The 27,887-nt window shown below is 42.7% G+C and overlaps 1 protein-coding gene across 1 annotated transcript in view; it reads right to left on the bottom strand.

Moving 5' to 3' along the window:
* The window catches only part of IL1RAPL1 (interleukin 1 receptor accessory protein like 1), a 455,782-nt gene that overhangs the window by 207,349 nt on the left and 220,546 nt on the right, over positions 1-27,887 (bottom strand). The window contains exons 3-4 of the mRNA XM_030202535.1: positions 19,035-19,221; positions 15,813-15,966 (exon numbers count right to left, since the gene is read on the bottom strand). Coding sequence (XP_030058395.1) covers positions 15,813-15,966; positions 19,035-19,221 — 341 coding nt within the window. The remainder of the gene's footprint in view (positions 1-15,812; positions 15,967-19,034; positions 19,222-27,887) is intronic.

Here is a 27,887-nt window from a genome sequence, read left to right as displayed (position 1 = left end):
GAGGATGTTCTCCCGGTGCAGGATGAGTCTTACTCTAAGTTTTTACAAAAATTAGTAACTACTTTAAATTTACCTCTGTCTCAGCAGGGGCATGTGTCTACGGACAAAAGATCAGTCGCTAAATACTTGAATTTAGTTAAGCATTCGATAGTCCTTCCTATTCCTCAGGTGCTTCAAGATCATCAAAAATCAATTTGGAGCACGCTGTATTCAATTCGAGCTACGCAGAGGGCATTAGACAACAAATATAAGGTTCAGGACCTTTTGGGTCATGGACTCAATCAACTTCCTCATGCTTCATTGGTAGTTAAGTCGGCCATGCGGCGCAATAAACTACAAAAAGACATTACAAATCATCCACCTCCTAAGGATTTAAAATTTATGGACATTCTAGCACGAAAGAGTTTTCAGTCTTCCATGCTTTCAGCTCGTATTGCAATTCACATGTTCCATCAAATAGAATATCTATATACCATAATGGAAGATTTATCTAAATTGCAATCTTTGCTGCCTCAGCAACAGGTACCAGTTTTTCAACAAATTCTGACTAGTTTAGAAGACAGTTCTAAACAGATGATCCGTACCACACAAGATCAGTTTGACACGTCGGTCAGAACTGCGGCTACTTCTATTGCATCAAGGCGTTTGTCATGGTTAAGAGCCTCTGCATTAGGAGAGGATGTTCATGACAAAGTAGCCGATGCTCCCTGTTCTGGTGAGTCTTTATTTGGTGATAAAGTCAAACAGTTAATTGAAGGCCTTAAGGAGGATTGTACAACATCAAATTATAAGAAATTACCTTATTTTAATTCTAGAGGTAGATTTCAGCAATGGAAATCTTTTCCTCCTCAACGTTCGGCTTATCAGTTTAAATCTCAGTATCAACGTTCCAATTTTCACAATAGACCAGCTAGAGAAAGGCGTTCCCAGAAGCCAGTTCAGCCACATCAGCAGCAAAAACTTACTCCTTCTTTTTGACCCTTCCCAGTGTCACACTATGGTGGGAGGCAGGATTCAGCAATTTTTCCCTGCTTGGAAATCAATAACAACAGACAAGTGGATTCTAGATATTGTTCAGAATGGTTATTCACTGGTATTTTCACAACCCCCACCTTTTCGATCACATATACATCTCCATGTTCCCAGTTCTCAGATCCCACAGTTACAGCAGGAGATTGGCAGACTTCTACGTCTCAGTGCTATAGAGCTTGTACCTGCTCACGACATAAACAAAGGTTTTTATTCCCGATTTTTTCTCATCCCCAAGAAGGATGGGGGCCAAAGAGCAATATTGGATCTACGACATCTCAACACTTTTCTTCCAAAACAGAGATTTCGAATGACATCCTTACAAACCATACTTCCTTTGCTACGTCAAGGGGTCTGGTTCTCAGCTATAGACCTACAGGATGCCTATCTACATATACCAGTGCATCTCTCTTCAAGAAGATTTCTACGTTTTGTCTGTCAGGGAAAACACTACCAATACAAAGTTCTGCCTTTCGGCCTAACGTCAGCTCCCAGAGTATTCTCAAAGTGTGTCATAGCTCCGGTGGCCCACTTGCATCGACAGGGAATCGTCCTATTCCCTTACCTCGATGATTGGTTGATAGTTGCTCACTCTCCACAGCAGAATCTTCAACATTTACAAACTACAATACTACTCCTAGAAAAGTTAGGTTTAGTAATCAATTACAAAAAATCACATTTGCTCCCAACACAAAGGTTGACTTTCATCGGAGCGGATTTGGTTTCTTACCATTCTCTAGCGAAGTTACCATTCCCACGAGCTCAGTTTCTCATCCAATTAGTTCATTATGTACAATCAGTGAAAATCACAACAGCACGAGTTCTTTTAATCCTTTTGGGACATATGGCATCGACAGTTGCGGTTCTTCCGCTAGCGCGTCTTCACATGCGACCCCTACAGTGGTATTTGAAGAAGAGGTGGGTTCAGTATCGTCATCCTCTTACTTCAAGGATTCTTCTATCCAACCATCTCAAGCAACAGCTTTCTTGGTGGACACAGCAACAGAATCTTCTGGTGGGAGCTCCTTTCCAGTCACCTCTACCAACCAAGATTTTGACCACGGATGCATCCAAAGTGGGTTGGGGAGCACATCTCGACAATTTCTCAACGCAGGGTCATTGGACCCCTCAAGAGAAATTCTACTCCATCAACCTTCTGGAATTGAAAGCAGTCACATTAGCGATTCAAACTTTTCAACATCTACTTCACTCACAAGTAATACAAGTTCGGATCGACAATCAAGTGGCAATGTTTTATATCAACAAGCAAGGGGGAATGGGGTCTCTTCGTCTATGTCAAGAAGCCGTGAGACTTTGGACCCTAGTTCTTTCTATACATTCTGTAATTCAGGCAGTCTATCTACCAGGTCGAGAGAATTACATTGCAGATGCGTTAAGCAAGACACTTCAACCACACGAATGGTCTTTGAAGACCACAATTATTCACGACCTCTTTCATCTTTGGGGATGGCCTCAAATAGATCTTTTTGCATCCCCACAGAACAACAAGTGTCACAAATATTGTTCGAGGTGGCCGTCAGGGAGCAGGATAGCCGCAGACGCATTTGCTATCCATTGGACAAACGCTCTATTTTACGCTTTCCCTCCATTCCCTCTCATCCCGAGGGTATTACAAAAGATTATACAGGACAGATCATCCATGATTCTCATAACACCATATTGGCCAAGACAACCATGGTTTCCTGTGCTAACGCAGTTAGCTGTTTGTCAACCGCAATATCTTCCTCCACTTCCAGATCTCATTTCGCAGAACAATGGGCACCTTCTCCATCCAAACCTCAACAAACTTCATCTTACCGCCTGGTATCTTCAAGCAAATCAATAACATCTTCAATTTTTTCTCAACAAGTTCTTGATGTGTTATTGGCTTCCAGAAAGCAGTCAACCAGATTGGTTTATGCATCTAAATGGAAACGTTTTCGATATTGGTGTGTAACGCAACAGCTTAACCCAATCTCTTGTCCAATTTCTTCTTTACTGGAATATTTCCTCTTTTTATCCAATTCAGGATTGGCTGCTTCTTCAGTAAAAGTGCATATTGCAGCTATTTCTGTTTTTCATGATTCCATCGATGATACTACAGTAATGGCACATCCTATCACAAAGAGATTTTTGAAAGGATTACTCAATCTTAAACCTCCGGTTCAATCCCCACCAGTAGCATGGGATTTGAATTTAGTTTTACAAAGACTTATGGAACCTCCATTTGAACCTTTACAAGATGCTACCCTTCAATTCCTTACATGGAAAACTTTGTTTCTCATTGCAATTACATCAGCTAGAAGAATTGGGGAATTACAGGCGCTTGTATATTACCCCCCTTATACTCAGCTGTTACATGATAAAGCGATATTGCGTCCTCATCCTAAATTTCTACCAAAAGTTGTGTCATCTTTTCATGTGAATCAATTAATTATTTTACCAGTGTTTTTTCCACCTCCTCATCAGTCTACACAACACAGTAGGTTGCACACATTGGATTGTACTAGAGCATTGTCCATATATTTGCAGCGTACATCAAGTAATCAGAGACCTTCTCAGTTGTTTTTGTCTTTCCAGGCACATAATCAACAACCAATCTCTAAACGAACTCTCTCCTCATATGTAACTCAGTGCATAAACTTTTGTTACAATCAACAGGTAGTACATCCTCATGTTACACCTCATAAGTTGAGGGCCATGGCAGCTTCAACTGCATTTTTGCATATGGCACCTCTTCTTGACATCTGTAGAGCAGCTACTTGGTCTTCCCTGCATACTTTTTCGAAGCATTACTGTCTGGATACAGCGTCACGTACAGATTCGGTATTTGGGCTGTCAATCCTTCGGGAGGCTATATAACCGACAACTGTCCTCCTCCTCCTATCACAGGTAACATGTTTCGTTTATTATGTTTATAGAATTTCATGTGGCTCTATCACATGATTGTTACCTGTGTGTGCTTGGGAGTCTTCAGAGGTGTGGCTAGAAGATCCTGTCCATGGAAAAATCTTAGTTTCTTACCTGTAACGGTAGTTTTCCGTGGACAAAGGATCTTCTAGCCACACCATCCCTCCCTACCCTCCCTAGTTGTCATAGCTATATTATTAAACTGACTGTCTGAGCTGTCAAATGGTATTTATACTATGTTGTTGGGCGGGAATCCGCTAATTGGTTGCTTTTACTTTTCAAGCATTTCTATTGGATAGCCGGGTCACGCACGTCATCGTGGCGTATAATTCAGAGGTGTGGCTAGAAGATCCTTTGTCCACGGAAAACTACCGTTACAGGTAAGAAACTAAGATTTTCTGAGGTTTTTGCAACTACATTCAAAGCGGTTTACATATATTCAGGTACTTATTTTGTACTAGGGGCAATGGAGGGTTAAGTGACTTCTCAGAGTCACAAGGAGCTGCAGTGGGAATTAAACTCAGTTTTCCAGGATCAAAGTCCACTGGACTAACCACTAGGCTACTCCTCCACTCATTCCACCAATAAGAGCCAACCTCATCAGTGATGTCACAATGGCTTGATTGCCCGATACTTGGCTCACTTCTGATATTGTGATGTCATAAGGGAAAGGTGGAAAGGGAAATGGGACTTGATATACCGCCTTTCTGAGGTTTTTGCAACTACATTCAAAGTGGTTTACATATATTCAGGTACTTATTTTGTACCAGGGGCAATGGAGGGTTAAGTGACTTGCCCAGAGTCACAAGGAGCTGCAGTGGGAATTGAACTCAGTTCCTCAGGATCAAAGTCCACTGCACTAACCACTAGGCTACTCCTCCACATTGAACTCAAACTTGTTTGGGATAATGTGGGATATAAATATCACAAATAAATAAATAAATACTACCCCTCCCCCCCACCTTTCCATGTGAACTGCATCTAGAACCCTTGAGGAAAAAACATTGGTTTGAAAAATACTATTTTAAACTGGTCTTTATGTCCTAGATATTTTTTCTGGCGACATCCTGGTTTCTTAGGTAAGGGCTTTTTATATCCGTCCTTACTTGTTTCTGCCGGGTCGGATAGGAGAGCGCCTCAGTGGCTTCCAAAGCTTCTTTGTTGGTTATCTGTATCTTCTTTTTACTATTCAGTTGTATATGACTGTAACAGCCGGGGTTACCTAAGCAGCTGCCTAATCAGATATCAGGAGCATGAGAACAACAAAATGATACAGTGGAGATGGTGTCTGGGTTACTCCCCTCTCTCCTTTTAGTCTTGCAGAGGGGTGAAGGTGCTCTCAGCTCCCAAACACCCAGGGCAGGGCAGAGGTCTCTGTGCCTTTCTAGTACATCTATCTTTTGCAAACTTGTTAAAGTAAAATTAAAACATTTTGGCTTATTTATTTATTTATTTATTTATTTATTTATTGCATTTGTACCCCACATTTTCCCACCTATTTGCAGACTCAATAGTACATCAAAGCAAGCGTCAATCACCTAAGGCCTGAAGTTTCTTGTTAAACCACTGACTATTACAGGTTTCTGGTAATGAGGACTTGATGAAGGAGTGAGACGTATGAGGGCAGGAGTTGGGGGAATTGGGTAGGGGGGTTGATAAAGGGTAGTTGGTTACTGGTTTGCTATTATTGTTCACAAAACTAAAACAAATGTTAGTTGCTCCTGTGTTGTTCTTTGATTGTTGCTGTTAATAATAAAAGATTTAAACATAAAATTATAACATTTTCAAAAACTATTAGAAATACATTCAAACAAATAATTTGAAATAGCAATGGAGTATAACACAGAGCTACTTCAGTTGCAATAAATGAGAAGAAATAAATCAGATCAGAACCTCCAAGTATCAAATAAAGAAAAGAGAATTTAAATAACAGGCAATACTAATTAAAGAAAGGGGAGGGGGACAAAAACCCCTGATATTGCCAACTATATCCAATAGAACAATTTAATATCAAATGGAGAAAGAATGAGATTTTTTTATTCTCAAGGAAAGCTTAAAATTGTGTAGGTTCAAAAAAGGCTAATTTTTGAGCATCACATTTACAAGAAAATCTGAAAAGCACTTGCATCCTCAGTGAACGAGCCTCCTGGGCTTCGATTACAAATTTATTCCCCCTCCCATGTTCATAATCAAGGAAACTAGCTGACTGGTTATGATAATAGAGATTACATATTTTTTCTCGTCTTGCTCAAATAGACTAGGATTTTAAATTTCCTCTTGGCTTCTTCACACCAAACTTCTCCCTTAATCTGAGCACTGGTCAAACTGGACACCCCCACCTCATAGGCATAGTACAGCAATTTCAGAGATCACCAAAACACTGCTTTACTAAGGGGTCCTTTTACAAAGCGACGGTATGCCCAACACGGGCGATGGAGTAGCTCCAGCCCTAGCGCATTCCATTTCCCACATTAGGGAAAATTAGGCAGTTACTCAGCGGCAATTGGATGGTGCCGCATGTTACCCAGTTACTACTGGGTTAGTACGGGAGGCCCTAAGTGCACCCCCTCACATGGCCACGCGGTAAGAGCAATCTTACTCCATGGAAATGGCTATTTTAAGCCTTTGTTACCCGCTGCAGTAAAAAGGGCCAGAGAATGAGACTCCACCTTGTTGCTAATTGCAAGTGTTCAGAGGGACTTTCTCCTATATATATATTTATTAGTAGTCTATCCTAGAAATAAGCAGTGGATTGTCCCAAGTCCATCTTAATAATGGCTTATGGACTTTTCTTTTAGGAAATTATCCATACCTTCTTTAAACCTGCTCACTGTTTTTACTACATTCTCTGGCAAAGAATTTCAGAGTTTAATTACATATTGAGTGAAGAAAAATTTTCTCAGATTCATTTTAACATAGTAACATAGTAACACAGTAGATGACGGCAGAAAAAGACCTGCACGGTCCATCCAGTCTGCCCAAGAAGATAAATTCATATGTGCTACTTTTTTATTTGTACTGTCCTCTTCAGGGCACAGACCGTATAAGTCTGGCCAGCCCTATCCCCGCCTCCCAACCACCAACCCCGCCTCCCACCACCAGCTCTGGCACAGACTGTATAAGTCTGCCCAGCACTAGTCCTGCCTCAGCACAGACCGTATATGTCTGCCCACACTAGCCCCGCCTCCCAACCACCAGCTCTGCCACCCATTCTAGGCTAAGCTCCTGAGGATCCCTTCCTTCTGCACAGGATTCCTTTATGTTTATCCCACGCATGTTTGAATTCCGTTACCATTTTCATCTCCACCACCTCCCGCGGGAGGGCATTCCAAGCATCCACCACCCTCTTCGTGAAAAAATACTTCCTGACATTCTTCTTGAGACTGCCCCCATTCAATCTTATTTCATGCCTTCTCGTTCTACTGCCTTCCCATCTCCGAAAAATTTACTATTTTGTAGCTTCATCGCATGCCCCCTAGTCCTAGTATGTTTGGAAAGAGTAAACAAGCGATTCATGTCTACCCATTCCACTCCACTCAGTATTTTATAGACCTTTATCATATCTCCCCCTCTGCCATTTGCCCCTTTATCATTTTCATCACCCTTCTTTGTACCTTTACTAAGTCCACTATATCTTTTATGAGATGCGGTAACCATGGAGCGATACAAAGGCATTATAACATCCTCACCTCTGTTTTCCATTCCTTTCCTAATAATACCTAACATTCTGTTCACTTTCTTAGCCGCTGCCACACACTGAGTAGAGTGTTTCAAGGTATTGTTAACAATGACACTTAGATCCTTTTTCTGGTCGGTGACTCCTAATGTGGGACCTTGCATTACATAACTATAATTCGGGTTCCTCTTTCCCACATGCATCACTTTGAACTTGCTCACATTAAATGTCATCTGCCATTTGGATGCCCAGTCTTGTAATTTTTTACAATCTTTTTCTGTCTCCTATCTCATGAGTTTCTTATTTCCTTTATCAAATGCATTCTGAAAATCCAAATACACAATATCAACTGTCTCAGCTTTATCCGAATTTCTGGGGATGGTGAACGGGTGGCGCGTGGACAGGATCAACACTTATGTGAGTTCCATGTAAACTATCAGAATGGCTGTTTGAGTTCAATATCACATTTTTTAAACATTGTTTATATAAATATTGTTTAAGAAAGGGAGAGAGAAAAAGACCCCTGTGGCCCCAGGATTTACAACTTTATAATATTGCTGTGTTGTGCTGCTCTACGGACTGCTTATCAATCATAGGTCGGAAAAACCTCTCTCCACTCAACATCTATTATTTTTTTAATGATACTTGCTAATTATTTTATAAACTTGTAAGGGGCATAAAATCAACAATCCCGGCAGGGATCTCTATTTCACCCTGGGCTTCGTCAGGAGATGCAAAATGTGCTCCTTCTCTGCCTAATTCATGGCTGCACTCTAGATACATTGCAACCATATTAACTAGACGCATATGCGTCTCTTGTGACTGGAACAAACACACCATGTAGCTTTTAGAGACTCGATAGGAGCATATTGTGCCTTTACAGAATAGGTGCAACATGTACGTCTACAGGGCCGTTCAAACCCGGTAAGCGGGGTAAGCACGGCAGGAGGGTGCCTGCCTTCAAGGGCGCCGCGCTGGCGCTGCCAGTCGAGTGTTTATTAAAAAAAATACCTTACTACCACGTTGGCGTGTTGGTGCCTATGCGCATGCGCTGCTGCCTTCCCACACACAGCGCTCGTCTTTGACTTTGGCACCGCCCACTGCCAGCTCTTGTTGCACGCCGTCGAGTATTGGACCGCAGGAAGACCGGGTGAGTGTTGCCGTGGTGGAGTAGAGGAGAGACGCTTATTCAACAGCTTACCTGGAGGAACTAGAGGTTTGCTTTCTGCTTGGGCTTCCAGTTGCTGCCTGAGTAGGAAGAAGTCTAGCAGTGCATATGAATATGGCACAGAGACAGATGCAATGCTCTGGCACACAGATCTAATCTAATTGTGGTTTGGGTCACACTTTTCTATGGCTATAGTCCACACTTAAGTGCTGAATTTTGTACCAGTTACCCACCATTAAAGTAAAGGGGGGCCTACTAGGATGTGAGGGGGTTCCCATTGTTTGTGTGTGGGTGGTGGTGGTGGGTCAGGAAGGAGCAGGGTCATGCTGTTAGATGGATTTATATGGTTGGGGGAATTCCAGGAGGGAGAACAGAAGATGGGGGGGGGGCAGGACATGTTGGAGAGGGGCTTGTATTGTTACAAGGGAGACAGGGTCTGCAAAGGAGGGGAGAACATTCATTGCCACAGGCCAGTACTTAGAAGCTATGTGGGTGCTGTGTTATACTCAGTGCCTGAAAACCTGAGGTGTCTCTAGCTTTAGTAAAAGGGACCCCAAGTAAAATAACCTGTAAGTTATAAGTATGTTTCTTTGTACCCTGCCTAGAATTCTGGATAGAGCAGGTAAAAAAAATATTTTAAATACAAGTCCAACTGAAACATGTCTCGGCCCTTTTCACTGCTGTTAATGGTGTAAAACTGTGGTACCAGGTGCTGCCTTTTTAACATACCCAGAATTCTCATATTTTTAGTTGCTATCCTTTCCCCATTCCATCTAGTAGTAGTAGTAGGTACTTGTGATCTGGACTGGCAACTGTTGGAAACAGGATACTGGGCTCGGTGGACTTTTGTTCTATCCCAGTATGGAAATTCTTATGCTCTTAAGCAGGCACACATCAGATCTCGTAATGGGCTGAAAAAGGGGGCAGGGTGGGAGAAGAGAGAAAGGAGATGCCACACGGGGGGGGGGGGGGGGGCGCCAACTGATAGTCTGCAGGGGGGCACCAGAGACCCTAGGCACGGCCCTGTACGTCTACATACACGCCTTCACATCCTGTTGAAATGATCCTCTCTGTATACCACATCAGTGGGTTCTGAATCTCCCAGAGGTTGAATATCCACAGATATACTCAGCACTCCGGCACCAGTGGAAATGTAGCAACAGATATATGGAATTTGCATAGTAAATGGTAAACATGAAATTCTCTGTCCTCTCCACCTGCTCATAAGAACATAAGAGTAGCCATACTGGGTCAGAACAATGGTCCATCTAGCCCAGTATCCTGTTTTTCAAACAGTGGCCAAGCCAGGTCACAAGCATCTTGGAGAAACCCAAATTGTGGCACTTCCCCCCCACCAAAATTAAAAAAAAAAAAACCAAAAAAACCAAGGTTCAACAAAACTAGGAAAATGTTTCTAATGTTCTAAAAAATGATCAAACTCAAGCCATATTTGATAGTGATGATGTTCAATAAATCTGAAGTGAAGATTCACTAGGTCAAGCAAATTATAGAAATCATGAGCAGATTTCCTGAAAACTAATAACGTTCCAGTCCCAATCATCAAGAAACAGGCCAGGCAACCGCCAGCCACCTGGAGAACCCGCAACACAAAGAACCGATACCGTTTACAGAGAATTCACATCTAGTGGCAGAAATTCATGTTCTTCACTTCCTGCACAAGGAACGTTTAAGCTCCTCAAGGAGGCAATTATACCTCTCCAGCTTATTGCTCACTAAATTAACTTAATCAAATGTTTACTATACATTAGACCACTTACAAGCCAATTTATATGTATGTATACGAATGCTGTGTTCAGACATTGATTTAACGAGCTTGAGAGTCATTTCAATACTAACACAAAATAATAAGAACCCAAGAAACACCACTGTGGCATGGAGTTCCCCTTGGGAGCCTTTTACTTCGTAGAATGATATAGTCAATATCAATTGTATTCAGATCTCTCTCTCTCATTAGTATTCCTGTTCCAAATTTGAAAACTGAACTGGACAAGGGAAACCTCCAAAGGAAGGTTGAGAACTGGTCTAGATCCTTCTGACACATGTTTATTAAAAAGCTTTAACTACCTCCGTGCTTTACCAGATCTAGGCAGTTAACAAAGTACAAGCAAAAATAGAATGAAAGGAACACCATTTTTAAAACAGAAAAGACCTACCCATACACTCTAGAACAGTGGTTCCCAAACCTGGTTTTGGAAGCACCCCAGCCAGTCATGCTCTCAGGATATCCACAATGAACATTTATGAGAGAGATTTGCATACCAAGGAGGCAGTGCATGCAAACATCTCATGGATATTCATTGAGGATATTCTGAAAACCTGACTGGCTGGAGTTCCTCCAGGACCGGGTTTGGGAATCACTGCTCTAGATCCCTCATTCACAGAGTGAAAAGGAGTGTTTTTTTAAATTGCAGCAGCTTCAATAAATCCTCCCGTCCCCTTCATGTACATTAAGCGCTTGATGAAAAAAGTTTTAAGCATGACCTTAAACAATTTTAAGCTGAGCTGAGCTCTCAGATCTTTTGGTAGTCCATTCCATAAATGAGGAGCCAGATAATAAAAAGCTGTCTCTTGTTCTTTCCCAACTAACTCTATTTAAGCTTGGGAGCTCCATTCAAAAATCATGAACTGATCGAAGAGCCCTTCCTGATGAAAAGGAATTGCTAACGTACTTAAATTTGGTGGTTGCACTTCACAAAAAGCCTTATGGGCCGATACCAGGACCTTAAAGTAGATTCTATATATGATTGTATATAAATAATGAGGTAACATGATCAAAATTAAGTTTGTTGTCTACAAGTCTAAGCACTGTGCTTTGTAGAATGTGTAGTCTTTTCAGGTTACTCCCCGTTAAACCTGAATATATAACGTTACTATTATCTATTCATGAGATGAGCATTGCAATAACGTATATAATGCTGGTTCATTAAATAAGTGCTATAAAAGCATAATTTCCATAAAAACATAAAGGCTTCATTCACAACCTTATTAATCTGGTTCTCAAATGTCAATTTAGAGTCAACAAGGACCCCTAAATATCTAAAACATGTCGCTAATTGGAATGCCCGTTAGAATAGGGCACCATGTTAGGGGTTTCCAGGTGGCCTGTAATCCAGCAAACCTTAGTTTTCTCCACATTTAAAACTAAGCGATGAGCCACTAACCACTGAGAAATGGCTTTCAATGCATCATGCAACCCAGACAAATCCAAAGTATGTGGAGAAACTCTTACAATAATCAAAATATCACCAGCATAACAATAGGCCAAAACTCTGTCAAAGTAAGCAGTGGACTAAGGTACACGTTGAGCAACATTGGTGAGAGGGCAGAGCCCTGGGGCAGCCACGTCCTAATAAAATACGACAACATTTTCACATAGCTCTTGTTTTAAGGCTTAACTGTTGTCAGCTTACATCGAGCAGTAAAATACCACACAGATTCTTTAATTGAAATATTTCAAACTAGCATATTTTCTAAATTGAAAATCCATATCCTCACAATACCACAAGACATCTGGCATTCATATCCTCAGTATGCTATGACAGATATTATCCCTCTCATTCTAAAAGAGGTCGGCTAAATTTCACACCATTTGTGCATTTAAATGTATAGAACACTGCCACCCACGCATTAAGTCCCAGATTCTATATATAGCACCTGAAAATCCACACAGAAACCAAAGCATAACTTAATTGGTTAACTAGGTAATCAGCGCTGTTAATTGGATGTTAAGCAAATCAGCACTATTTGGCGTTAATTGAGATTTACGTGCACAACTTACTAACCTGCTTATTTTTGAAGGATATCGCCGGCCATCTTCCGACACAAATCGGGAGATGGCCAGCCATCTCCTGAAGCCGGCAAAATCGGTATAATGGATAGCCGATTTTGGCCGGCTCCAACTGCTTTCCGTCGCAGAGCCGGCCAAAGTTAAAGGGGGGAAGGGTATGGGAGGCAGGATGGAGGCAGGACGGAGGCAGGACGGGGGCGTTGTTAAGACATGGCCGGCTTCAGCTGATAATGGAAAAAAGAAGGCTGGCTCTGAGAAGCATTTCGCCGGCTTAATTTGGTCCATTTTTTTTGGACCAAGTGCCAAAAAAGTGCCCCAATTGGCCAGATGACCACTGAAGGGAATTGGGGATCACCTCCCCTTAATCCCCCAGTGGTCACCAACCCCCTCCCACCCTCCCCCCAAAAAACCCACTTTTGTGCCAGCCTCTATGCCAGCCTGAAATGTCATACCCAGCTCCCTGACAGCATTATGCAGGTCCCTGGAGCAGTTTTTAGTGGGTGCAGTGCACTTCAGGCAGGTGGCCCCAGGCCCATCCCCCCCTACCTGTTATAGTTGTGGTGGTAAATGGGAGCCCTCCAACCCCCCCAAACCCACTGTTCCCACATGTAGGTGCCCCCCTTCATCCATAAGAGCTATGGTAATGGTGTAGAGTTGTTGGGAGTGGGTTTTGGGGGGGATTTGGGGGGCTCAGCACCCAAGGTAAGGGAGTTATGCACCTGGGAGCTATTTTTTTTTTAATTTTTAGAAGTGCCCCCTAGGGTGCCCGGTTGGTGTCCTGGCATGTGAGGGGGGCCAGTGCACTACAAATGCTGGCTCCTCCCACGACCAAATGCCTTGGATTTGGCCTGGTTTGAGATCGCCGGCATTAGTTTCCATTATGGGCGAAAACCGATGCCAGCCATCTCAAACTCAGCCATCTCTGACATTTGGCCAGCCCCAACTGTATTATCGAAACGAAAGATGGCCAGCCATCTTTTTCGATAATACGGTTTGGGACCTCTGTTTGCAGCGCCAGCCATATAGATGGCCGGCGCCATTCGATTATGCCCCTCTAAGTGAATTCTATAACATGGTGGACATAAATTCTAAGTCGCATAATTGAAAAGGGGACATGGCCAGGGGTGAGGTGTAGGCATTTCTAAAATCTATGCGCATTATTATAGAATACACCTGATCTGTGCCTAATTTAGGCCCCAAGATTTATACCATGTCAAACACGGCCTAAATAGACATGACCAAATTTGGTTGCATGGCAAGCCGCTCAGCATATTCTATATACCGCGTGGAAATTGAAGACTATTCTATAAACTTTACAGATTACACCTAGGTGTCATTTTTTTCTGTGTGGATTTTTCAGGCGCTATTTATAGAATCAAGTCCTAAGCGTACACTCAGGCTTGTACATGTCATTAGCAAAGCTTAACCGCTATTCTGTATTTCTGAGCTAGTTCAGTGCGAGGTGGGTGTTCAGAGGAGGGATATGGGCGCATTGAAGGCATGGCTGCCACCTACGTTTAAGCGCGCTGTCAGTTTATGCTACTATGCTGTAACGACATTAAACACACGCATCCCGTGGGATTTTGACACCTAAATCCTGGTGACCTGTTGTACTATTGCTTCCTTTATGTCCATGTTTGACTCGATTTAGTCTAATTACAAATGTGCTGAACCAACCTTTTAACTTTCATAACAAACCAGTAAACAATATAATAAAAGTAATGATAAATAATAAAATATTATTAAAAAAGCTATCTTAAAAGATACCAAAATTAAAAAAAAAAACCCTTAAAACATAGCAGAACACAAAAGTATTAGCAACATATTCTAAAAATGTCACTGCACTTAAAAAGTACAAAATCAATGAAAATATAGCAAATACTATAACAAAAGGCAAAAGTAGATCAAGTGTCACACATGCCATGGAACAGAACTATATAAACTATATCTTGCCTTACATGAAACATATCTTCCAGCTGAAGGGCAAAGAGGAGAGAGAAGCCAGCTGGCACCATTTTGAATGTTGGTGTCAGAGGAACTGTGAATGGGACACTGCTCATTATTCACTTCTACACAATCTTGGGAGAATCTCTTCATGAAGGCGCTTAATACATATTTAATGAATAAATACATTTCTCACACTGGGCCTCATTTCTTGCGATACTAGCAGTGCTGAAATATTGTTTATTAAATGCTGTATCTGGCCTAAAATGCATCACAGCTTAGGAAATGAGCCCTAAATTAAAATTTCCCACTGTGGAATATTAAAGTTAGCAGCTACTTTCACTATGTCCTCTAAACAGAAAGGGCACACGAAGGGGTCAGGGAAAATTTTTGATGTCTGTTTCATTATTTACTTAAATTTCTGCAGTGCCATAAACAAATATATAAGCCCACAAGAAATAATGGGAAATATCCATGTCAACATAAAAACAAAACACAAAAAACCAACACACATCAACATATTACATAAAATTCAAACCAGAAACTCAAAAGCTCAGCTAGAAACACGTGCTTCAAACAACCTGAGGGTTAAATGCTTTTGTAAAAATCAAGGTTTTACAGGCTCTCTCAGGGTTAAACACTGATGCAGGAGCTCAGTTCCTTCAGCAGTTTATTCTTTACTGCATCTCAGAGATACCAACAGGTTTAGCAGAACATCAGCACTCCTTTTCAGGGGCCCAAGGGCATAATTTAAAGTCTCATCTGTACATATAGGACCAGTGGTTCTCAACCCAGTCCTCCAGACACATCTAGTCAGTCAGATTTTCAGGATATGCACAATGAATATGCATGACTTAGATTTGCATACAATGGAGGTAGCGCAAATTCATCTTATCTACATCCATTATGGGTTTCCTGAAAATTTGACTGGCTGTGTCCTGAGGACTGGGTTGAAAATCCCTGATGTAGACAGAAGGAAGGACTAATTGAGGACTCAGTTTTAGGGAAGAAAGCTTAGCTAAGCTAAGCTGCAGACCTGGTATTACATAAAGCAATGGAAAGCGTTTCTCTCCGTCATTCAGTCAAGGCTTACACTAAATATCCCACAATACTTTTCAGCAGTATAACCACATTTCTGTAGAGGCTTGAGCTGCCTCTCATTACAGCCTTAGATCTGAGGACTGAAACACCACAAAGTCAACAGAAAGTCAGTATGGACAACTGAGCATCAGCTACAGATGCCTCCTATGAAGAAAGGCAGGGAAGTGTGGCATTACCTGTAACTGTTAATTCTGTCGTTCTTCTCACCATAAATCCTCCGTATTTTAACTCGCACGTGTAATTCCCGATGTCATCCTCTCTAACTTCCCGGATAAGAACAGTATCCCGCTTGAACACGACACTTGGTCTCCACGTTTTTGTTCTACATTCCTGCAGGGAGATAATATCATTGCTCAGTGAATCAAGAGTCTCTGGTAAAATAGTTTTAAAAAGGCTAAATGAGATATCCATAAATGCAGGAATGACAGGGTTGCATATAGAATGTCAGCTTCTATCCAAAATTCACTCAGTTTCCCCTAGACACATCACATATCTCCTTCTCTGTGCTCACGTGCCGCCTGTGGAGGGGCAATATTGAAAGAATGTCCACGTCATAACTGGGACGTCTTGCTTATAACACCCCAAAAAACCCCGTCCATCTCACAGTCATTTCTGAACAGAAAAATTGTTAGGATTTCCCGCTTGAAAAAAATGCGAGAAGGTTATTCTTTTGCTGAAATAAACATCCAAAATGAACAGGCATTTTCCAAATTGAAATGTCCAAAATACAAACGCCAAAGAAGCAGACATATAAATGTCTGTCTGGCATCATTTGTAGAAAAATGGCCACACAGATATCTCTGTAAAGCCGAGGGGCAGCCTAGTGGTCAGTGCAGTGGACTTGAAACAACGGGAATCGGGTAAACATCCCTCCTTAATACTTTTATATGCTGCTGTGAGCCCTCCAGAAACAGATAAAAACTTCCTGCACCTAAAGGTCCACCATTAGAAAAGCAATCACGCTTGCGGGTGTCTTATAAATTGAAGTACACTAGATATTTCTCTGGTCAAATTCCATTGCACTGACCATGAAGCTACTCCTTACACTTGCTGCTCTATTAGGAAGGAACATAATACTTGAAGGTGTCACAGCACTTAGGGGTGGGGTGGGAGGGGGTCAGTAACCACTGGGAGATGAAGGAGGGGTCTTGCTTTCATCCCTTCAGTGGTCAGTTGCTCAATTAGGGCACCTTTTTTGTTCCCTGAGCATAACTGCAACAGGTCTAGATAAAAATATCCTTCTTTTTTGCTTGGGGACCCCATTCCTGCCCAAAACACGCTTCCGACTTGCCCCCTTGCTATTTGTATGAACTGTAGTGTAAAGCTTTCAAATTCTGTCTTTCGCAAATCACAATTTGGAGATTTTTGGCAGATGGACTTTTTGGGGGGCATTTTGAGATATCAATCTGCTTCAAAATCAACCCCATATTATCCCTATAGAAAATCCTCCTGGAACTTTGGGATTCTGACAATGTAGTCGAACAACTCTGTCATCATCAACATGCATTATGGGCTGAGACTTTGATCTGACCATTCTTGTCGTCGCCAGTCATCCTTCCGATTTCACTGAAATCACTGTTCATTGTCCCCCTAATTCTTTAAAAGTTGCTAAAAATTGCACAGGCAAATTTAATTGACTAACGGGCTTTTTAACACACAATTATTGACACTAATTAGATTTAACTGGCTTATCCCTTTATGCGTGCTCTGAAATAGGGGTGTGGAAATGGGAGGGTCATGGGCATAACGGGGACACGAGCCCAATTTAGGTGGCTACATTTATACCACGTTTCAGTTGGTGCAAATGGCTACACCTAAAGTTATTTTTGTTTATATTTATATTTATATATTAAAGAAATTGAAATATTTTGGTAATATAGGATTGATTGAACAACAGGGAGTACGCGGGGTATTTGGTTAAAGAGTGAGTACTTTGTTTAAAAGTTTTCCCAGTATTTGTTATTATTTACACCTAAAGTTAGCCACGATTCCCGGGCGTAAGCACTGTTCTATCAACTCTGCCTAACTCTAATCGAAGTTTATTTATTTATTGCATTTGTATTCCACATTTTCCCACCTATTTGCAGGCTCAATGTGGCTTACAGAGTTTTGTTATGACATAGTCATTCCAAGTTATCAGATACAGGTTATAGAATCACATGGTTTTTGTCGCCACTTTTTGGGTCGTCATATATAGAATCTGTCCCTCGTGTTTTAATAATCCGTTTAGTGCCCAATGTTCCCGTAATAAGCCATATGGCACTGAACTGTGTGACTTGACGAAAGGGAGGTCATCAATTTTTTTGATGGAAATATCTAGAATCACAGATGACCTAAATACAACTGGTGACATTATATTTATCATTCCATTAGATATTATTTTTATTTCGTGCCTTATGTCAAATGCCCTGAACAAGTGAGACAACATAATAAAATGTGATAAGTCATAAAATATGATTATTATCCTGTAATTTTGGGCACAGGCCAGCCATTTTGGTGGGAGTTGGACTAATTATGCTACTGAAGACTGCTAGTTTTACCGAGCTTTACTAAGAGCGTAACTGTACAAAACTCCACTGAGGGTGGGAATCTCTGTTATCACTCAGCGGTAACACCAATGACTGGAAGCTGTTTTGGGATGGAAAGATGAGAAAACACTCCCCTGCCCCCTTGATTCAGTAACTGAGGGGGTCCTTTTAGAAAGGCACTAAAAATGCAATAACAATAGAGATGTCCATATATTCCTATGGACGTTTCTAGTGTTTAACACGTGTTAATCATTAGCGCACGCTAAAAGCGTTAGCACACCATTGTAAAAGACCCCCCCACCCCCTCGAATGCTTATGGCACCAGGGTCACCAAACCTGTGTTTTGCCCAAACAAAGCATCTGGGGCAGGAAAACAGTGCACTACCACTAGGAGTGGCCTAGTGGTTAGGGTGGTGGACTTTTGCCCAGAGTCACAAGGAGCTGCCTGTGCCTGAAGTGGGAATCAAACTCAGTTCCTCAGGACCAGTCACTTAACCCTCCATTGCCCCATGTAAGCCGCATTGAGCCTGCCATGAGTGGGAAAGCGTAGGGTACAAATGTAAAAAAAAAAAAAAAAGAAATCACTAAAATCCAACCTCTTCAAAACGGCCTACCCCAACGACCCCACGTAAACCCAGCATGACTATAATCGTAATGGACAACATGCAATCTTCATCCCTTGTGCCTTCCACTTATCACTATACAACCTTGTATTTGTTATCAACCAACTGGGCAAACGCCTTGACAGTACTATGTAAACCACATTGAGCCTGCAAATAGGTGGGAAAATGTGGGGTACAAATGCAATAAATAAAAATGGGACAAATTATTATTATTTTTTTAGCATCACAGGTTTCTTCTGTGTCTTACCTTATACCATAAGATCTCATGCTCTCTGTGGGGAACTGTAAAGTCCTCGAGGTCAGGACAGAAGATTTCTTTATTTTTGCCAAGTTCAGCTTTTTCAAGGTATTTCATCTTCGAATTGTAGCAAACTCCAGTGTCATTTTCACCCACAGTCAGTGAAATGGAAACTTTCATGCAGTAAGTTGAGTTTCTGTAACAGAATGAAAATTGCCAAAAAGTAGTGAGAAAAAATAAAGCCAAAAGGTTTTGTTGTTCTTTTAATCCAGCCAAGCAAAGAGTAGAGAAATGTATTTTCTGGGTAACTTTATTTGGATTTGACTCGCTCCTTTTTTTGCTTGTAGGTAAATTACATTCAGGGACACCATATCTGTCCCTGTCCCCGGAGGACTCACATAGAGCATTATCCAGCTAGAACAACTTTTACTGTATGTTACATATTAGCTCGATCCTGTGCCAACAGATAATGCATGTTAAAACAGCCAGCGAGGTAAAAATCACGGACTGTTTAATGAAGGTAGGTTTAATGGTACAGAGAGAGGGGCATAATTGAACGGCGCCGGCCAAATAGATGGCCGGCCATCTATGCGGCCGGTGCCATAAAGGGGCGGAGTCAACCGTATTATCGAAAAAGATGGCCGGCCATCTTTTCCTTTGATAATATGGTTGGCGCCGGCTAAATCTCAACATTTAGGTCAAATGTTGAGATCGCTGGGTTCAGAGATGGCCGGGTTCGGTTTTTGGAAACCGGGCCCGGCCATCAAAAACCCGGCGAAATGCAAGCCTTTTCGTCGTGGGAGGAGCCAGCATTTGTAGTGCACTGGCCCCCCCCCCTGACATGCCAGGACACCAACCGGGCACCCTAGGGGGCACTGCAGTGGACTTCAAAAATTGCTCCCAGGTGCATACCTCCCTTTCCTTGTGTGCTGAGCCCCCCAACCCCCCCACCCCAAAACCCACTCCCCACAACTCTACACCACTACCATAGCTCCAAGGGGTGAAGGGGGGCACCTACATGTGGGTACAGTGGGTTTTCGGGGGTTTTGGAGGGCTCAACATATACCACCACAAGTGTAACAGGTAGGGGGAATGAGCCTGGGTCCACCTGCCAGAATTGCACTGCACCCACTAAAACTGCTCCAGGGACCTGCATACTGCTGTCATGGAGCTGGGTATGACATTTGAGGCTGGCATAGAGCCTGGCAAAAAAATGTTTTATTTTAATTTTTTTGGGGTGGGAGGGGGTTGGTGACCACTGGGGAAATAAGGGGAGGTCATCCCCGATTCCCTCCAGTGGTCATCTGGTCAATAGGGGCACTTTTTTGAGATTTGATCCTAAACATAAATGGACCAAGTGCAGCCGGCGAAATGCTCGTCTGAGCCGGCCATCTTTTTTCCATTATGGGGTGAAGCCAGCCATCTTGTAACCATGCCCCCGCCCCGCCTTCTGTAGCCTACCTTGAAGTTTGCCCGGCTCCGCGACGGAAAGCAAGTGGCGCCGGCCAAAATCGTTTTTTGATTCTACCGATTTGGCTGGTTTCAGGAGATCGCCGGCCATCTCTCGATTTGTGTCGGAAGATGGCCAGCGATCTGCTTTGAAAATGAGCTGGAGAGGGTCCCAAAGTACAAACAAGTACAGAAAACCACAGAAGCACCAAGAGCCTTAGGAAAATGGGACACGATTCTTTATTAGCAACTGTTGATATTCCAAGATAGACCTGACACGGGCTGTGTTTCGGCGCCTAGTGCCTGGTTCAGGTGTTTTTCAAGACCTAAACTTCTTTCCTATCAAGTTTAGAGATCTCTGAACTAAACACGAAGGGACTCGCCTTTCCTGTCACATCGAGCAGAACTTGCTTTGAATCTATACGGATTGTCTATCTTAGAACATCAACAATTGCTAATAAAGAATTGTGTCCCATTTTCCTAAGGCTCTTGGTGCATCTGTGGTTTTTGGTAGGTTTAATGGGGCACTGCGGAAAAGTGGCCATCGGTGAGAGCACATACCAGCTATCACGGCTGGCCACAGCTCTGCTGCAAAGACCACTAGGAAGCAGTAGAGAGTTATCAACAGTCTCATAGAACAGCTGCCTCTACTTCCCCTCCCCACACACAATCTGTTACCCCTCCCGATTCCCTGACAAAAACAGCACCCCTCCTGATCTCCTCAACAAACAGGGATGGTTCCCCAAAAATCAAGACCCCCCCCCCCACCTAATCCCTACTTGAACCTCCCTCCATCCCAGACCCCCCCTGAGAATCCCCAGAACTTACCATAACGGTCCACTTCCACTCCTGCCCAGTCTGGCTCTGGGTTGAAAATGGCAGCCTCTGTGAAACGACCACTAGGAGTCAGCAGCCGCTATTTTGAACCTGGAGTCAAACTGAGCAGCTGCAGCTTCTGCATTCACCCATTCTGACTGCAAAAATTGGTATAGTGAGCCCTAGATAGATCCCTGGTTGAGGGTGTTTTGTGGGGCTACACAAACAATGAGATGATTGGATAGAGCAAATTTTTTACTTCAAGGTCCTCACTTTATTTTTTTTTACTAAAGATGTTGGTCATATATTAATACCTTTAACTGAAATGGACTAAACCACAATATTGTGAATAAAGCTTCTTAATATCCAGAATGTGGGTTTTTTTTTGTCGTGGTGCTTACATATGAATAATGGAGGAAAAAAACCAATGAAGAGTCCACCCCGTGAGTCATATAAAAAAATTATAATACTGACCGGAGATACAGAGGCTTTTTTCCTCCATTAGTCTTTATAGAGTTTGCAAGGGTCCTGATGACTGTAGCTTGACCTCTTCGGAGGTGCTGCCAGAAATACGTTCACACCACATACAGTCGAGTGATTATCACTCCATATTTAATAGTAACCCAATGGGGGTCAAACTTCAGGAACAATCATTATAAGCAAGATGAAAGGGGCACTTTCAGATTCTTCTACAGATGAAATGGAATATTACAATTGATGAACTCCTGTCAAGACAACTTGATTTTAATCTTTCACTCCTCAATCACTTTCTAGGCACTACAGGTGAGTTCCTGGGACTGTAGCTGTGTTAGCAGGATTAGGATTCCTTTCCCTTATGGGTTGCAGGAGTACCTCTTGGGGTCTGCGTCTACTGAGGTTCTAGTATTTCCTTCTCAGTTTGTGTATAAGGGCTGCTCAAGGCACCCCCCCCCCCCCAACACACACATCTTTCTTTTGTCTTCCATCCTTGAGAATCAGAGAACCCACTTGCCTGGGCTAGTTGAATGTTCAGACCAGCTCAGTCTTTCTCTGTGGCTTCTATACCTGGGGTAACGTTGAGCCATGTGTGAACACTGTCAAGGCTCCAGGTCAGCTTAAGAAGTAACCAACCTACTTTCTCTTCCTTGTCTTAGTGGATCATAGTTTGTCCCTATAGCAGGCCTTGTTACCTGAGCGCGAAAAGCACATGGCTGATTGGCTTGAGCATAAGCCAAGCTACTCCCTCTGGATATCAGGATTCTGGAAAAAGTTAGTTTCCCACCAAAACCATGGGTTTATCTAGTCTCATCAACTACTCTCCTAGTCCCTTCTATGGGCTTCAGAGTTTCTCTATGTACAATTACTGATTCCCTTGTATGTCCAGAAAGAGGGGTTAACACTAGTCTTTAGTGAGATCTGGGGAGGGAAAGCAAAGATCAGTTTGATTGTATGGTTCTACAGGAAACCTGCAGGACCTGGGTCCATCCCCACGGGATCTTCGTGGACCTGGATCCATCCCCGTAGTATCCTCAAGGACCAGGAAGGGATCCCCGCGGGATTCCTGCTATCCCCATTCCCATGCAGCTCTCCCCAAGGCCCACCAGCAGAAGTCCTCCTCTATTTTCTAAGCCATCACACTGTCTGCCCTGCTCCCCCAGCCCCCACCTTGTGCATGCTTGATTTTAGTGAAATGGAGCATGCGTGAGGGAGGCCTGACCCCTGCACATGCTGAGTTTTCATGCATGCACGGGGAAGGGGGGTAGCCTCCTTTGTGCATGCTCAAATTTACTAAAGCCAAGCATGTGCATGGGGGGGGGGGGGGGCAGGCAGTGCGTTGGCTCAGGAAAACAATTATCAGCTGGAGGAGGGTTTTTGCTGGCGGGGCTTGGGGTCCTCCACCGGCCAAACCAGCAGACAGCGTATCAATTTTGGTAGTGTCTGAACCCAAATTGGGGGCCCCCCATGGCTATGCCACTACTTCACAGTTTCTGTTTCCTAAGGCTTACAATTTAAAAGGACAGACGGACATAAAACATATCAAACTTATGGAGAATGGAGGCAGTTAGACCCCTCAGCAAGTTCTATAAGGAGGTCACCTGTGGGTAACAATTGACAATCAGCATTTAAACCTGCCCTTACTCACTCCTTTCCCTGTAGCACATTCTGGTTCCTGCAGTGTGAAACTTAGGATTGAAATTAACCACATTGTGTGACTTTTATTTCTTCATTTTATAGTTTCAGCAATAAACTGCTTTCAAATGTTGTGCTTCCTGTCTTTACAGTTTTACATTGTGTAATTATAAGAGATTCATTAGACAACTCTGTGCACTACACTTTTCTTTACTGTGCTCTGAGGCTCCGATGCTCAGAAGCAAATGCAGGTGCTAGAGGCCATTAAGTCCCACCCAGTGAATCCCAGGATGCACTGGGCAGGGCAGGGCGCTGCCATTTTGAGGTGCCACCTGCAGGAGGAGGGAGGGGGTGCTCGTCCCTCCTTCTGTTTTAAGGTATGAGGGGGTTTGGAAGGGTGGGCCCACCAGGTTATCCCTTGGGTGGGTGGGAGGTCGGGTCTGGCCTGGGTCCCACTGAACCTCCAGGTTTTTATGTATTTTCTATGTGTGTGTGGGGGGGGGGGGGGGGGTGAGAGGTCTGAATAAAAATTTAGCAGGAATCAGATCGTAATGTAGAATCCTTATGGACAGAGATTCTAGGTGTGAAGGAGAGAGGTGTGGTAGCCGTGTTAGTCCACTGTTAAAGGTAATCTATAGAAATCAAAACAAAATAAAACATGGAAAAGAAAATAAGATGATACCTTTTTTATTGGACATAACTTAATACATTTCTTGATTAGCTTTCGAAGGTTGCCCTTCTTCATCAGATCAGAAATAAGCAAATGTGGTAGATGACAGTATATATAAGTGAAACGTCAAAGCATTTCAGTGATAGTCTAACAGGATGGGGGTGGATAGGTGAGAGACCAGGAGATATGCATGGGAACATCAAAGCATCTCAGTGACAGTGTAACAGGATGGGAGTGGATAGGTGAGAGGAGGGTGACAAACAGAGCAATATAACTTTATGTTTTATAATGGGCTTTTCCCTCAAAACACTCAGGGAAAATCTGCTACAGTACAAAGAAAAAAAGTCACAGACAGAATCCCCCTTATAGTGACATACAACCCAGAGCTGGAAAAATTAAGAAAAATCATAAAAGATCTACAGCCTCTACTCCAGGAGGATGAATTACTGAAAGAGATATTCCCATCCCCACCAGTGCTGGCCTTCCAACAGGCACCCAACTTAAAACACAAGCTAATCAGAAGTAAGCTCCCAACACAGACTCAAAAAGAAGAGAATGGCATACATCCTTGCAATATATCCAGCTGCAAGCTATGCCAAAACATTTCACAGGACCCCACAATCATTCACAAAGGAAAAATATTCAACATAAAGAAACCTTCCAATGTGGTATACATCATTCAGTGTAAAAAATGTGAGAAACAAGCCAGATGCTAAAGACGAGATTTAATTTACATAGACATCACATGAAAAATGCCAGTGCCAACCAGGATGCCACGCCTGTGGGGCAGCACTTTACAAAACCAGAACACTGTACCAGTGATTTCATAGTAAGAATGCTGAAAGGTAACTTTAAAACAATACAGGAATGTAAGACCTTTGAAGTTAGAATGATTAAATATTTTGACACCCTCCAGACAGGACTTAACAAAGATCTGGGTTTTCTAGCCCTGCAAAACAATAACAGGAAACTGAAATATGGCTGTGCCTGAAGGGGAAACTGAGGAACTGAGTTCAATTCCCACTTCTACTACTACTACTTAACATTTCTAGAGCGCTACTAGGTTACGTAGCGCTACAGTTTAACAAAGAAGGACAGTCCCTGCTCAAAGGAGCTTACAATCTAAAGGACGAAATGTCAAGTTGGGGCAGTCTAGATTTCCTGAATAGAGGTAAAGTGGTTAGGTGCCGAAGGCAACATTGAAGAGGTGGGCTTTGAGTAAGGATTTGAAGATGGGCAGGGAGGGGGCTCGGCGTATGGGCTCAGGGAGTTTATTTCAAGCATGGGGTGAGGCGAGGCAGAAAGGGCTGAGCCTGGAGTTGGCAGTGGTTGAGAAGGGTACTGAAAGGAGGGATTTGTCTTGAGAGCGGAGGTTACGGGTAGGAATCAAGGGGAGATGAGGGTAGAGAGGTAATGAGGGGCTGCAGATCGAGTGCATTTGTAGGTTAGTAAGAGAAGCTTGAACTGTATGCAGTACCTGATTGGAAGCCAGTGAAGTGACTTGAGGAGAGGGGTGATATGAGTATATCGGTCCAGGCGGAAGATAACACGTGCAGCAGAGTTCTGAACGGACTGAAGGGGGGATAAATGGCTAAGTGGGAGGCCAGTGAGGAGTAGGTTGCAGTAGTCAAGGCGAGAGGTAATGAGAGAGTGAATGAGAGTTCGGGTGGTGTGCTCAGAGAGAAAAGGGCGAATTTTGCTAATGTTATAGAGGAAGAGGCGACAGGTCTTGGCTATCTGCTGGATATGCGCAGAGAAGGAGAGGGAGGAGTCGAAGATGACTCCGAGGTTGCGGGCAGATGAAACGGGGACGATGAGGGTGTTAGCAACTGAGATGGAGAGTGGAGGAAGAGGAGAAGTGGCACTTCTCCTCTCCCTCCACTCTCCCTCCTGAAGTGGCACTTCAGGCACAGGCAGCTCCTTGTGACTCTGGGCAAGTCACTTAACCCTCCATTGCCCCATGTAAGCCGCATTGAGCCTGCCATGAGTGGGAAAGCGCGGGGTACAAATGAAATAAAAAAAATAAAAATAAAATCAATTATAGCACTAACTAAACATTTGTATACCATCTAAATAGTACCTGGGGAGATTAGGGCATATAGCTGCTCACAAGTTATCAGATATAACTGTTTACAGGGCCTCAGCAAAGAGATTCCTCGCTCTTTTCTTTCTGGCTAAGACTGGAGGCAAAACCAGTAACTCCTGGGTAACTTCAAACACCCTTCAAAGAGCAGGTAAGGTTATGCACAAACAGGCTCTATGCTCTCCTGCTGACTTGTATTTCAGAAGGCAGTTTTGTTACCCACTCTTTTCTGTGCATTAAGGCACTGTTTTACCTGAGCAAATGACTTTGAAAATGATCCATAATGCATTCAAACCTTGACAAGAGACTTCCTAAGCTACAGCACTCTGAGGATACTAATTAAGCAGCCGGATTAATAATTAAAGCTAAAGTGGTGTTTGTGTCCCCAAATCCTTTTTTTGAATAACAAAACTGATCCCTGTTTCAGCTTCTTATTATTCTGCTCACTCTGCAATTTCACTTGGTCTCAGGATAAGAAGTAAATGTGACATCTGGAAGTGCAGCGTCTGCCAGTCCTGTTACTCAAAGGTAAATAGGAATGGAAAAGCCGTCCTTCACTAAAACGAGCACACTTCCTTTTCAGAAAGGAAAAAAAATGCCTAAATCATTGACTTTCTATTGAAAGTTGCACAAATAAAAAAGACAAGACATAAAACATGTCTATTTCTTTATCAAGAAAACCTCAATGTGTTTGCCATCTCACACGGTATCACACAGAAATCTGCAAGCTGTCATTTCTGCAAACGATATAGAGCATCACACTCTTATCAGAGATGTTCGAATTAATTACACTCGGAAGATTCCCAAGAATACGAGATTAACTTTGAAACTGCATTTTAGTTCCATAAACATTATAGTCTTGCTTATTATATTGCTCAAAGTGGAGCCAATGAAAAAACTCTGGTCTATCAAACAAGCATGGAATTATAGTCATTCTACAACCTTGTAATTTAAGGTGACCTGCACCTGTGAAACACTGCACCTCTAGAAATTTCTCAAGAGACAAACTGCATCACCTTTTGGATAAAAGGTGGGGGGGGGGGGGGGGGGGGGTGATTTTATTCTTTTCTCAGTATGGTCACTTTTATGTTGGAGAAGGTCAGAGGAACATCTTAGAGACGGTTGGGTTGGGAGTTAGGAAAGGGTTTGCTCCTAGCTTATTTTCTTCTTAGCTGGTGTTTTTATGGATATTTCTAGGATTTATTATGTATCTTGCTTTAAGTTTTAATTTGACCTGGGGGAAAAATGGAAAAACATATTTTTTTGACCAGATAAGATGTTGAGCCAAAGGTTATGCAGTGAGAAGCCTTCAACTTTGATACCAATGACTTATGCAATTGTATCCAAAATGAACTGCATGAATCAGTTTGAATATCATGTCCACGTTACTTTTCAATCTTCTGGTTCCCTGGTGGAGACACATCTAGCTCATTACATGCTTACCAGCCATCCTGGCTTGCAACACACGCCAAGTCTAGCAAACCATTTCCTCATTAGGATGTAAACCACAAGCCATAAAAAGCATCTCACTGGAATGCGGCAGCAACTTTCAGAAGACATCATCACTCTAAGTCACTACAATCCAAGACCCCAGGCAACATGAAAATACAGAAATCAGCTGCTCAGAAATCACAATTAGTTCCGAAAACAGAAAGCAAATCCCCAAACGCTGACATCTGTTGTATAACAAAACAAATACTGCAATAACAGATTTTCCCTAAGGCTCCCTGTGGGT

This window comes from Microcaecilia unicolor, chromosome 4 (genome assembly GCF_901765095.1).
Source record: "Microcaecilia unicolor chromosome 4, aMicUni1.1, whole genome shotgun sequence".
NCBI classification, from domain to species: domain Eukaryota; kingdom Metazoa; phylum Chordata; class Amphibia; order Gymnophiona; family Siphonopidae; genus Microcaecilia; species Microcaecilia unicolor.
This window is presented reverse-complemented; position numbering and strand designations above follow the sequence as displayed.